Source organism: Lepidochelys kempii, chromosome 1, assembly GCF_965140285.1.
Source record: "Lepidochelys kempii isolate rLepKem1 chromosome 1, rLepKem1.hap1, whole genome shotgun sequence".
NCBI classification, from domain to species: domain Eukaryota; kingdom Metazoa; phylum Chordata; order Testudines; family Cheloniidae; genus Lepidochelys; species Lepidochelys kempii.
The window spans coordinates 23,723,730-23,736,703 of NC_136380.1; the positions used below are offsets into that span (position 1 = coordinate 23,723,730).

General features: G+C 52.2%; 1 protein-coding gene across 1 annotated transcript; it reads right to left on the reverse strand.

Annotated features, from left to right (window-relative positions):
* Positions 1-706: 706 nt before the first annotated feature.
* On the reverse strand, positions 707-7,720 carry FZD4 (frizzled class receptor 4). Its single transcript, XM_073336676.2, has 2 exons — positions 7,421-7,720; positions 707-5,331 (listed from the first exon to the last, which is right to left on the reverse strand). Exons 1-2 carry the CDS (start codon positions 7,676-7,678, stop codon positions 4,003-4,005), a joined length of 1,587 nt encoding a protein of 528 aa, XP_073192777.1. The 5' UTR covers positions 7,679-7,720; the 3' UTR covers positions 707-4,002.
* Between the last annotated feature and the right edge of the window lie 5,254 nt (positions 7,721-12,974).

Below are 12,974 nucleotides of genomic sequence, written 5' to 3' on the forward strand. Positions count from 1 at the left end.
GAGAATTTTCATCTCTCTGGCTTTAGGATTCTTACAGGGTTGGAGCTATGAAACAGAAGCAGAGAACCCCAGGGCCAACCTGGGTTATCCCTAAAAGGCATACAGTGCTGAGAGATTAATACAACAGTCACCTTTTAAAACCCTAGACTGTAAACTCAGTGTATATGTTTGCTTGCTTTAACCTTGTAATAACTCATTTCTTTTCTTAGTTAATTAATCCTTAGTCAGTTTGCTACAGGATTGGCTACAAGCTTTGTCTTTGGGGTGAGATCTGAGATACAAATTGACCTAGGGTAAGTGACTGGTCTCTTGGGATTGCAAGCAACCTGCATCTTTGGTGTATGGCAACCAGCTATCACTAAGTCCGGCTTGTCTGGGTGGCAAAATAGACTGTAGTGCCCAAAGGGACTGTCAGACTATGATAAGACGATTCTAGTGCTTCAGGAGTTCACACTTGTTACTGGGTTGGTGAAAGGTAATTATAGAACACAAAACCAGTTGCAGGTCTCTGCCCTGCTTCTTGACCGTCTGTCCTGAGCTTGGCACGACACTCTTCACTTAGAAAGGAAGAAAGGGAGGGGGTGATGGCGGAAAAGCAAAAAACCCACAATGCTTTGTGTTTACAACAGGAGGATAAAGACAGTTTATGAAAGGAAATTCCCCCCACCCCACCCCCCAAAAAAATCAAGACACAAGAATCCATTACTTATTCACAGAGGTTAACAAAATTTTATTTTGATAGAAAAATTAAATAGCAAAGTTTTTTGTACAGTGATAAATTAGAAATTTACAGTACATACATCAATGCAGATATACTTTCTGTACATCTAAAAAATTATCAGTGTCCATTCCCTTCAACAAGTTAGTTTCTCTTCCTGAAGCTCTATCATAAGTAGTTTCGCTTGTACCTGTCTGTCAGACATTTCAGAATCCTGTATGTCAGCACAAAACACCAACTGGGGGTGGGACTGGCTTGAGAGAGAAAGGAGGAGAAGGGATTCAGCAGAAAAAGTAACTGTTGTAAAGTTTTGAGCTCTATAGCCACAGCAACTGCAATTCCAAGGCAGGATTAGTCACACATTGTTTGGTTTTAAATTCATAACTACGTTGAAATGAGAGAAACCGAGTTGCCGATATTCAGTCTTCGTAACTACGTGCTTCAGACTTGATCTAGAGTGGCTTTTCCAATAACAAATGCCCAAACAACTAGAACAGCAAGGTAAATGCACATAGTTAAGTTGTGCCTTTTCAGAGGGGCTTCTGCGGCCCTGGGTCAGATGCTCTGCCTCATTACCTGGAAGTAAATCGGGAAGAAATTCACTGAGCTCTGGTACATAACTGCAAGAGAATTTAGGCCCACTGTGTCTCAGACAGGCACAATGCCTCCAAGGGAGAATGGTCGCTATGTGGCTGCTATCCCCATACTATTTGAGTGCCTCACAACTTTCATGGATTTATCTTCCCCTCACCCTGCAATGTAAGGAAACATCATCCTCATCTGACTCACTTTCAGATGTCACTGATCACCAGTGCTATCATTCTAGTAAGAGATCTACTGAGTCATGCTCTGAAATTCAATGATAACAGGAAAGGTCACCCCTTAACAAATTCTGGGATGACGAGGATAAAAATGCATAGGTCAATCACATCAAATAGCATGAAGTTCAGTGTGTATGAATCCCCGAGCGTCCTTAACCTGTGACTTCACTGGAGGGACTCCTGGATGAATTTGGCGCACTCACTTTCTCGCCTTCACCCCTCAGAATTTAGAGCTAGCTTCTGATTTGGCATCCTTATTTCAATCGTAAATAGATCAAGCATCATGGTGAAGCCCAGCCATCCACAGCTTTCATTCTTGCAAAACTGTTTCCAGACCAGAATACATAGATCCAACAAGGCATTACCATCCAACAGAAGAGACTTGATAAAGGATTGGATTTGGAACACTCAGCTAGTACATAGAGCTGATCAAAATAATGGTGTGTTGTGGGTAGAATGAGTCAAGTTGTCACTTACTCTGCTAGTGACTGATCCCAGCTGCGCAGATTGAAATGAGGTTGTTTTGTTTTTAAGCACATATTTCAGCACAGACACAATGCAGGCCTTTAACACAGTTTGAGAGATAGAGGGGGGACCCCTTTCAGGCCTGCCTCATCCTACAAAAGACCACAGAACCCTCAGCTACCACTTAAGTCCACAGAAATTGAAGGCACTCAGCATCTCCCTTGATCAGGCACCCATACACCAGGGGTTGTCAAACTGGGTCATTACATGGGGGCGTCGCAAGCTGTCAGCCTCCAGCCCAAACCCTGCTTTGCCTCTAGCATTTATAATGGTATTAAATATATTAAAAAATGTTTTTCCATTTATAAGGGGGGGTCACACTCGGAGGCTTGCTATGTGAAAGGGGTCACCAGTACAAAAGTTTGAGAATCACTGCCATACACTGAAGACAAAGCAAGATTTTAGGGCACACAGGGGAAGCTACTGGTGGGTCTTTCAAGGGGAGCACTTAAATGCTGCTCTTTATTTAGGTTTACATTATACTTCCTGTTAATCAAGCTGGACTGTGGCATTCATTAGTCTCATGCTCCCTATGAACATGACAGGCCAAGGGCAAGGAACCTTGCCACTAACTAGGAAACATATTACTCACCAAGAAGAAGTTGGATTTCTTCTCCATGGAGCCCTTTTCAAAAAGGAAAATGTCTCCATTGTTGCTGAAGTCTGATTACATTCTTACATATAAATTTTTTTTTTTTAAGTCACTTTCAGTGACCATCAGTTTGAGCCAGTCAGCTGTACTGCTATGTCATGGCTGGAGAATGTTCTTTTATTTTTAATTGACACACACACTTATACGAATTATCTGTGTTAACATGAAGTTGCCAAGTAACTTAACATTTCACTTTTCCCAGACTGGCGTCTGCATAGATGTAATCACACAGAGTGAAATATATTAAGTCTTAATTGCTTAATGCAATAGGTCTCCAGGGAGAGCCAGATAAGTTTACTTGGAGAAAAACTACATGTTCTGCTGAATAAAGAGTTTGTCCAAAGTGAGCCTTCATTCACTTTCCCTCAGCTGTATATTGCAGTAGGAAGGAGAGCTATTAAAAGAAAAACCCAAAGTTATTAATGCAAAGGAATAAAGTAGTCAGAGTCTGGAAATAGCCAGGTTATCAAAAAAGGATAAAAGGGGGCAGGGAGATAAATGGAAACTATATATGCTGTTATGCTTCAATCTCCCAGTTAATCTACTTCTGATAAAAGAAAGTACTGAGTGAAGCTTCTAAACACATCAAATGAAGTACTGATGTTTTAGAGAGCAAAGCGCGTGCCAATGTAGAGGTTAGTATTAGGTTGTCAGCTGAGCTATACAGCAATCCATCCTAACACCTAACTGAATCCTACAAATTTCCTGTTTGAGTTGTTACCTGGAAAGCTTCACTGGCATTTGCATGAGGACCTAATCCTTGGCTGAATTATGCACCGTGCAACACTGATGAAGGCAACAGGCTGTATCGGCTATGGGTCCAATCCTAAAAGGTGCTGACCACGTCCCTTAAGACACTGAATTCAAAGGGAGTGATGCTGCCAATTGAAGCTGAGAGCACCCATCGCCTCACAGGATTGGACCCTAACCCAGCCCAGAATTTGGCCCTCATCCTCCATGCACTGTAACATGATTCAGGAAAATCGGCAACCCAAGTAACAAGATGCAAGACCCTGTGGCTTCTAATGACACTAATACATTGCAACCTGCTTTACAAAAATGTGACATTCAGATTTTTCACAGCTTTCAAAGCCTTCCCGGGCTTTTGTATTTTGGGCAGCATGCTTTATGATTATTCTGTTTTTGAAATTATTGCTTATTCTTTAAGGTTTCTTTTCAGAGACAGATCTTGTACTTTACCTCCCCATACCACCCCAGCAACATTTCTACTGCAAGTGTTTATACACAAGTCCTTCTTGGAAGAGATGTCAGCACGGAGGTTTTGTTTACACCACAGTCTCATTCCCTTTCCCAGGTTTCACCCAACCATCCACTCTCTTCTCTCGTTTCACTTTCCCTGAGTTCACCAGTCTGTTAGAGCACTTCTGCCACGTGTGCAGAGTCTTGGCAGACCAAATCCACATGCCAGATGTGATACCCACCAGCAGAGACATGAAAATTTTGAGCATCTCCACTGCCATATTGGAATCATCCGCTGAATAGCGGAAGATAGCCCAGTTGGAGATTTCATAGAAGTAACATGCAATTACACATGTAGCTGGGACAGTGTATAGAACGGAAAAGACACCAATTTTGACCATCAGTCTTTCCAGCTTGTCAGTTTTAGTCCCATCTTTTTGAAGATTAGACCTGATTTTAAATAAGGCCACTAAACCTGCTGCTATGAATAAAGTTCCAATAACCAAGTAGGTGAAAAGCGGAGCAACGACAAAGCCAGTGAGCGCATCTAGGTTCTGGTTGCCGACATAACACAGACCAGTGAGCTCATCTGCATCTACCAGTCTCATAATCAAGATGACTATGGTCTTCACTGCAGGGATAGCCCAGGCTGCAATATGGAAATAGGAGCTGTGCATTTCTATAGCCTCATGGCCCCATTTGAGTCCTGCTGCTAGAAACCATGTTAATGTCAGAATCACCCACCAGATGGAGCTAGCCATCCCAAAAAAATACATCAGTAAGAAAATTATAGCACATCCTGTGTTCTTAAGACCTTCTTGGATAAGAACAGGTTCTGCTGCCTCTTCAAAATCACAGGATATCCTTTCCCGGCCTACAGTCAGCCTCACAATATAAGCAATGCTATAAATATTGTAGCACATGCTCAGAAATATGATGGGGCGCTCAGGGTAAGAAAACCTGGACGAATCAGTCAGGAAGGTCAGGACTGTGAAGGCCGTTGATATGAAGCACAGGCTAGCCCACACGGCCATCCAGATATCAGTGAATTCCTTAGCTGATCTGCTATAGAGACCAGCATCATAGCCACACTTAAGGACACAGCTCAGGCTTCTTTTTACCCAGATATACTGCTCTGAATTAGATCCCATTGTGTGACACTCTTCTCCTGGCTGCAAGGATGTCTTGCTGTGAAGGGGAACCTCTTCATCCCCTGGACCCTCCATACACATGTGGTTATGGTCATTTTGGGGTGGGAATTTACTGCAGTTTAGACTGTCTGGCCAGGCAAATCCAAATTCTTTCAGAACAGGTTCACATCTTCTTTTGACGGAAAGGCACATGCCACCGCAGGGACCTATTGGGATGTTAATCTTCTCTGTGCACATTGGAACATAGACTGAACAAAGGAAGAACTGGAAGAGAAAAACAATAGTCAAACTTGTGCTTAAAAGAAGATACAAATGGTAGACTATATAGCAAGTTCCCTCTCTATCCTCTTTAACTGTTCAGTTACTTTGCCTAAGTAAGCAAGGAGCAGCATGTAGTAAAGAAACCAAGGGAAAAAATCCTAAAAACCTCAGCCCTTGTTTTCAATTCAAAAAGTGTTTTAAGGCCAAATCTTCATCACTTTACTCACTAGAATTAGCTTTACTGAAGTCAATGGGCCAAATTCACGCAAGGCGAGCAGAACTTAGCCTAGATCTAAGCCTCAAATTTACAGTTTAGGAGGGCAAAACACCAACTGAATAAGTAATTTAAACTTTAACACAAATATATAGACCTTAGTTTTTGAGACTGCATAGAGATATTTAAAACTTGAAATAAAACAGTTAAAATATTAAGAGCTCATTGAATTAACAACATTCATGGTTGAACTTGGTCTTTGTAAATCGTATTTTCTCTTATAATGAAGTTAGGACAATAATTTGCTCAGTACTTGACTCTTGTAATTCTGGTACACACAAAGCAAATAGATCTGTGTGTAAAACTGATCATTTAAGAAAAATGCCAAGCAATTATTAGTTTGGATACAACTATCTGAAGTAGTAAGTTTGTTATTCAACAACATCTAAGTCATCGGCTAGGACAGGGATCTTGCCATTAATATGGGAGAGCAACTCCTACAGTGAAGTTACTGGAGGGGGTCCTCTTACCACAATTTTATGCTATGTCCCTTTGTTTTTTTATGATGACAAGTCACACATATGTTCACCTCCTCTGTCCATTATGTCTGGATGCACATTGGTTCACCAGCTCCATACACATAACAACTGTCATCTATGGTTATAAGTGAAGGGCTTTATATGCAAGCATCTGAACTGGAAAGTCATGTCCTTGAAACTGTCTGTTTAGCATACGCTGTACTTTCATGGTGTTCAAGGATAAATATTTTTCTTTAAGAAGTCAGTGAGAAAGTTCACATGCCTTGATCTGTAAAAGTCATATTTTTAATATTAGGCTAAATGACATTTTCAAACCCATAAAAAGAGAGATCAGCCAATTTATTAACCCTGATTTAGGGTGTTCCCTTTAGTCTTCACACTAGTCCAAATTCCTGGGCTACCAAAGGGAACATAAACAAGTACAGCATGCCAATCGACAGAAAAGTTTGGCTTCTTCTCCTAGCTTCTGACTTTGTGTGGAGGTTACTCCAGAAAGAGGACTGGGAACGGGGCTCCTTGTGTATTTACTTCAGTCTCTCAGCAACTGTAAACTGTGAGATTAAATGCTATTGTAACCTTATTGTACCTTCTTATCTGTAGATTCACACCCAGAGGGGAAAGCTAATCTTGAGCCACTTTGCAGCTGGAAGTTTCCAAATGTATCTTTGTTTAACCCTTTTAATGGTTTCTTTTAAAACTTTTGTTTACCCCAGCAGATATTTTCACGCTCTTCTATCCTAGAAACTTGGGCTAAGAAATAACCCGAAACCCGCCCACGGCTGCTCCCAAATCGGCAGCAGGGAAACTAGGTTGAAGGAGATTTACAAAACAAAGGCAAGAAATGCAACAGATTGAAACTTGGGAGTCCGTGGGAAGTTCGCAGAACAAATGCAAGAAGTAAAGCGGGGGGGGATTCGGGATAGTCCCTGCTGCTGGAAGCGAAACGGTCTCTTTCCACTCTAGAAACCATTAGTTTAGCACCTTAGGAGCAGATTAGGTTGGGAAATAAATGGGGGGGGTTACAGCATTTAGGGGTGCAGCTGGCACCATAACGGCAGCCCTTTCCCTGCAGTCTGCCCCGCTCGGGTTTGCCCCACGAGAGGGATCCTCTGGCCGCGGCACAGATCCCTGGCGCGAGCGCCGCTGCCGAATGTCACTCGTGCGGGGCTTGCCACGGCGGGGGGGGGGGGGGGACCGGCGGGGGAGACCCCGGCGCTGGCGGCTCCTGGCAGCGGCAGGAGCCCCCCCCCGCACACCCTGCCTCGCGGGCCTGGCGTTCAGGGAGCGGGGCCCGGGGCAGGGAGTGCAAGGGGCGGGCCAGGGCGGCGGCGGCACCCACCTGGAGCTGGCTGGAGCAGCCGTACTGGATGAGCGGGGTGAAGGTGGTGAGCTGCAGCTCCGCGTCCGCCTGCAGCTCGTGCCCCACCAGGTTGGGCATCTTGGTGACGTTGTAGCCCAGGTTCTGGCACATGGCGATGCGGATGGCATCGCAGCGCCGCTCCTCGTCCTCCCCGAAGCCGCGCGCCGCGCCGGGCAGCAGCCCCAGCCCGAGCCACAGCAGCAGCAGCAGGAGGCGGCGGCGGCCCCGCAGCCCCATAGCCCGGGCCGAGCCCCGCGCCGCGCCGCGCGCCCGCCCTGCACCGCCCGGGCGCTGCCCCCGGCCAGACGGGCCCCGCGCGCGGCCGCTCTGCGGACACGGCCCGGCCGGACAGCGCGGGGGCGGGGCGGCCCGGCGGTTAAAGGGCCGGGCGGAGACACTGCCCAGGGGAGGGACCGCGCGGCGCCGCCCCGCCCCCGCCCACGGAGCGACCCACGGGCGGCGGGCGGAGCAGCGGCCCCCACTGCCCTGCCTCCGGGGAGCCATCCCGCCACATGCTCCCCGGTCCTCCCCCGGGGACCCTCCCGCCGCGCCCCCGGGGCAACGCCCCCCCCCCCGATCCTCCCCCGGGGACCCTCCCGCCGCGCCCCCGGGGCAACGCCCCCCCCCGATCCTCCCCCGGGGACCCTCCCGCCGAGCCCCCGGGGCAACGCCCCCCCCGGTCCTCCCCCGGGGACCCTCCCGCCGCGCCCCCGGGGCAACGCCCCCCCCCGATCCTCCCCCGGGGACCCTCCCGCCGCACCCCCGGGGCAACGCCCCCGATCCTCCCGCCGCGCCCCCGGGGCAACGCCCCCCCCCCGATCCTCCTCCGGGGACCCTCCCGCCGCGCCCCCGGGGCAACGCCCCCCCCGATCCTCCCCCGGGGACCCTCCCGCCGCACCCCCGGGGCAACGCCCCCGATCCTCCCGCCGCGCCCCCGGGGCAACGCCCCCCCCCGATCCTCCTCCGGGGACCCTCCCGCCGCGCCCCCGGGGCAACGCCCCCCCCGATCCTCCCCCGGGGACCCTCCCGCCGCGCCCCCGGGGCAACGCCCCCCCCGATCCTCCCCCGGGGACCCTCCCGCCGCGCCTCCGGGGCAACGCCCCCCCCCGATCCTCCCCCGGGGACCCTCCCGCCGCGCCCCCGGGGCAACGCCCCCCCCCCGATCCTCCCCCGGGGACCCTCCCGCCGCGCCCCCGGGGCAACGCCCCCCCCGATCCTCCCCCGGGGACCCTCCCGCCGCGCCCCCGGGGCAACGCCCCCCCCCGATCCTCCCCCGGGGACCCTCCCGCCGAGCCCCCGGGGCAACGCCCCCCCCGGTCCTCCCCCGGGGACCCTCCCGCCGCGCCCCCGGGGCAACGCCCCCCCCCGATCCTCCCCCGGGGACCCTCCCGCCGCACCCCCGGGGCAACGCCCCCGATCCTCCCGCCGCGCCCCCGGGGCAACGCCCCCCCCGATCCTCCTCCGGGGACCCTCCCGCCGCGCCCCCGGGGCAACGCCCCCCCCATCCTCCCCCGGGGACCCTCCCGCCGCACCCCCGGGGCAACGCCCCCGATCCTCCCGCCGCGCCCCCGGGGCAACGGCCCCCCCGATCCTCCTCCGGGGACCCTCCCGCCGCTCCCCCGGGGCAACGCCCCCCGGTCCTACCCGGGGGACCCTCCCGCCGCTCCCCCGGGGCAACGCCCCCCGGTCCTACCCCGGGGACCCTCCCGCCGCGCCCCCCGGGCATCGTCCCCCCCATCCTCCTCCGGGGACCCTCCCGCCGCACCCCCGGGGCAACGCCCCCCCCCCGTCCTCCTCCGGGGACCCTCCCGCCGCGCCCCCGGGGCAACGCCCCCTGATCCTCCCCCGGGGACCCTCCCGCCGCACCCCCGGGGCAACGCCCCCCCCGGTCCTCCTCCGGGGACCCTCCCGCCGCGCCCCCGGGGCAACGCCCCCCCCCCCGTCCTCCAGGGACCCTTCCGCCGCGCCCGCGGGGCAACGCCCCCCGGTCCTACCCCGGGGACCCTCCCGCCGCGCCCGCGGGGCAACGCCCCCCGATCCTCCCCCGGGGACCCTCCCGCCGCTCCCCCGGGGCAACGCCCCCCGGTCCTACCCCGGGGACCCTCCCGCCGCGCCCCCGGGGCAACGTCCCCCCCATCCTCCTCCGGGGACCCTCCCGCCGCACCCCCGGGGCAACGCCCCCCCCCGTCCTCCCCCGGGGACCCTCCCGCCGCGCCCCCGGGTCAACGCCCCCCGATCCTCCCCCGGGGACCCTCCCGCCGCTCCCCCGGGGCAACGCCCCCCCCCGTCCTCCTCCGGGGACCCTCCCGCCGCACCCCCGGGGCAACGCCCCCCCCGTCCTCCTCCGGGGACCTTCCCGCCGCGCCCCCGGGGCAACGCCCCCCCCCGTCCTCCCCCGGGGACCCTCCCGCCGCGCCTCCGGGGCAACGCCCCCCGATCCTCCCCCGGGGACCCTCCCGCCGCTCCCCCGGGGCAACGCCCCCCCCCGGTCCTCCCCAGGGGACCTTCCCGCCGCGCCCCCGGGGCAACGCCCCCCCCGGTCCTCCCCAGGGGACCTTCCCGCCGCACCCCCGGGGCAACGCCCCCCCCCGGTCCTACGCCGGGGACCCTGCCGCCGCGCCCCCGGGGCAACGCCCCCCCCCGGTCCTCCCCAGGGGACCCTCCCGCCGCACCCCCGGGGCAACGCCCCCGGATCCTCCCCCGGGAACCCTCCCGCCGCACCCCCCGATCCTCCCCCGGAAACCTTCCTGCCGCAGCCGCGGGCAATGTCCGTGCGGGGAACCCTTCCGCCCCCCGGGGAACTCTCCCGCCACATACCGGGGCAGTTTCCCACCCAACCCCCTCCAGGAACCCAACCGCTGCACCCCGGGGCAATGCCCAATGTCCCCTCCCAGGCTCTCCTGGGAACCCTTCCCCCAGACTCTGGAGCAATGCTCCATTTTCCCCACACTGAGAACACCTCCTACCTCCCCTATCGCTCCTAGGAAATCACCCACCTTCCCCCACAGTGAGAACCATCCTACCCCCCAGCACCTCTGGAAAATGCCCCTCTGTCTCACATCCTCTCCTCTGACTCATCCAGCATTGCCCCATTGGGAACCCTCCTGCCCCAACTCATCCCCAGAACCCTAGGGAAAATGTCACCTCCCGTCCACCCTTGAGACACCCAGCAACCCCCCATTGGGAATCCTTAAGCACCCCCTGTGCACTGCCCCAAACTCCCTTTCAGGAGCACCTTCCAGCACCCCTTCTGGCTCTTAGCCCCCACACAGAGTCCTGGGAAATGCCTCACTGTTTGGCTGCTGGAGAACCCTCATTCACCCCTTTCCCTTCCCCAAGCCTCCCATCCTACCCAATCTCTAAGTAGTACCGCTTCCAAGATAAGACAATCTACCACCTGGGTAGCAAGCGGCTCCTGCTAATTGCAGTGGTGTATGTGCCTGATAAGATAGAGGGCAGCACAAAGCGGTCATATGCAGTCAAAAGTCAAAGTCAATCCAGTAGGAAATAACCATGTGACTTTAGCTTTTTGTTTCTCTCCCTCTCTAAGAGTGGGACATCAGAATGATGGCAGCAACCTGGCCAAGAAAGGGCTTTCTTCTTCTCTTTCCCAGAGCAGCAGGGTGCGGCAAGTAGAACCTACATATGCAAGTGAAGATGCATATTGGCCTGGTGGTTGCTCATGTTCAGTAATAGCAGGATTTGTGTTAAAGATGGAAGGAAGGAGCTTCCTTAGCCGACGTCTACACTAGAAATGCTACAGTGGCACAGCTGCAGCTCTGCTGCTGAAGCGCAGACGCTTACTACAGAGAAGGTAGGGGTTCTTCTGTTGTTGTAATAAATCCACCTCTCCAAGAGGCAGTAGCTAGTTCAAGGGAAGAATTCTCCCAGTGATTTAGCAGTGTCTTCACCGGGCCTTTTTGGCTGTCTCAATGATGTTGCACAGGGTGTGAAATTTTTCACAGCCCTGGGTGATGTAGTGAAGCGGAACTAACTTCGTAGTGTAGTGTAGTGCAGCCCCCAAATGATAAACTCTTTGAGCCTGGACAGTCTGTGTGTTCTTTGTGTTTGTATAGTGCCAAGCACAATGGGGCCCTGGCCCACAACCAGGCTCCTAGGCACTGTGGCAATACAGATAATGATAATTAGTAATAATTTCAAACCAAAGGCATTATTCAAAAGAAAAAATTATAATCATCCCTCATTATAATAGCGTATATTCACGGGCAAAAGCAATTTGTTGAGCACCACTTACCCTCAGTGCCCTAATCCTACATTTTGGGCAGAGCTGGTTAATATTTTTCAAACTACAGGTTTGTTGTTATTGTTGAAAAATGCCCTTTTTTCTAACACAATTTTTTAAAATTGTGGATGTTGCCAAACAAGTTTGTGTTTTGTGAAAAATGTGGTGGCTTTTTGATATTTTTTCTGAATTTTTATCGAGTACTTTGAAAACATTTTCAAAATGATTATTGAAATTTGTTTACTGAAAAATGGGCTTTTGGGGGGCGGGGGGCGGGAAATCCCATCACCACCAATACCATAACCATAAGTTAAAAATAGACTAATTTTGGACTCTGAAAATCTTTAGCCATCTCTTCATCAATTATACACAGTAATAAAGAACAAGACTTCATATGCAGAATGTGACAGCCCATTCGTTAATGGAGTGTCTTGCCATGAGCATATTCAACAAGTTCTGTGATTTGCACTGGTTGCCTCTTGGTTTGTGGGGGAAACTTAAGATGTTTCATTTGACTTGTAAAAGCTCACATTTCTCCCTGTGCTGAACCACTGCAGAAGTGCTCAAGTTAAATCCCTGCTGGTATAGACAAGAGCAAGTTGCTGGCATAGTGCTCTCTGGGAGGGCCCCATAGCTTAGGAATTCACTCTCTCCTTGGTCCAAAAAAACAGGTTGAGTTTGATGACCTTCAGAGCACACAGCACAGCTCATCTTCTTTCCCCGTGTATGTGAAAACTGTGGGAGGGTGGTCAGGGATTTTGGGCTTTTCAGTTATCTTGGGTTACTGGCAGTGAGTTAAATTGTACTGCTGCGCTTTAGTTATGTTTGGGTATTAATTTTGTTGTACTGTTAAGTTATGTCAAGGACACCTAGAATATACAGGTGGGTGCCATTTTTGGCATTTGTATAAACCTAAATAAGATAAATAAATGAAATATAATCCTGACTTTTCAGTGGGATGGACTGGATGATCTAGTAGGTCTTTTCTGTCTCTGACTTCTGTGATTGTGTATAAAGGATCATGTCAAAAATAAAGATAAGAGTAGAGAAATGGGCTCAGATTTGAGACCTCCCAGCATTGTTTTGCACCTCTTATGAGTTCTGGTTTTCTCTTTACAAAAATGTGTCAACAATTAATTGATGTTTGTACAGCTCTTTGGAACTGTTTGTAAAGCCAAATTTAAGAGCCCTATTACTGTGTGTGTATGTATATTGCTGTGAACATCTCTAAGTATATATCTTGCTCCCAAAGATGCTCCACTCTCTCTTAAGTCTCCTAGTCACACTAGT

Bases quoted from the DNA above. Each gene is read 5' to 3' on its own strand.
- FZD4 (XM_073336676.2), bottom strand. From the start codon at position 7,678: ATGGGGCTGCGGGGCCGCCGCCGCCTCCTGCTGCTGCTGCTGTGGCTC. The intron at 5,332-7,420 runs GTGGGTGCCGCC...TTTCTCTTCCAG, and splicing joins GCTGCTCCAGCCAGCTCCAG to TTCTTCCTTTGTTCAGTCTA.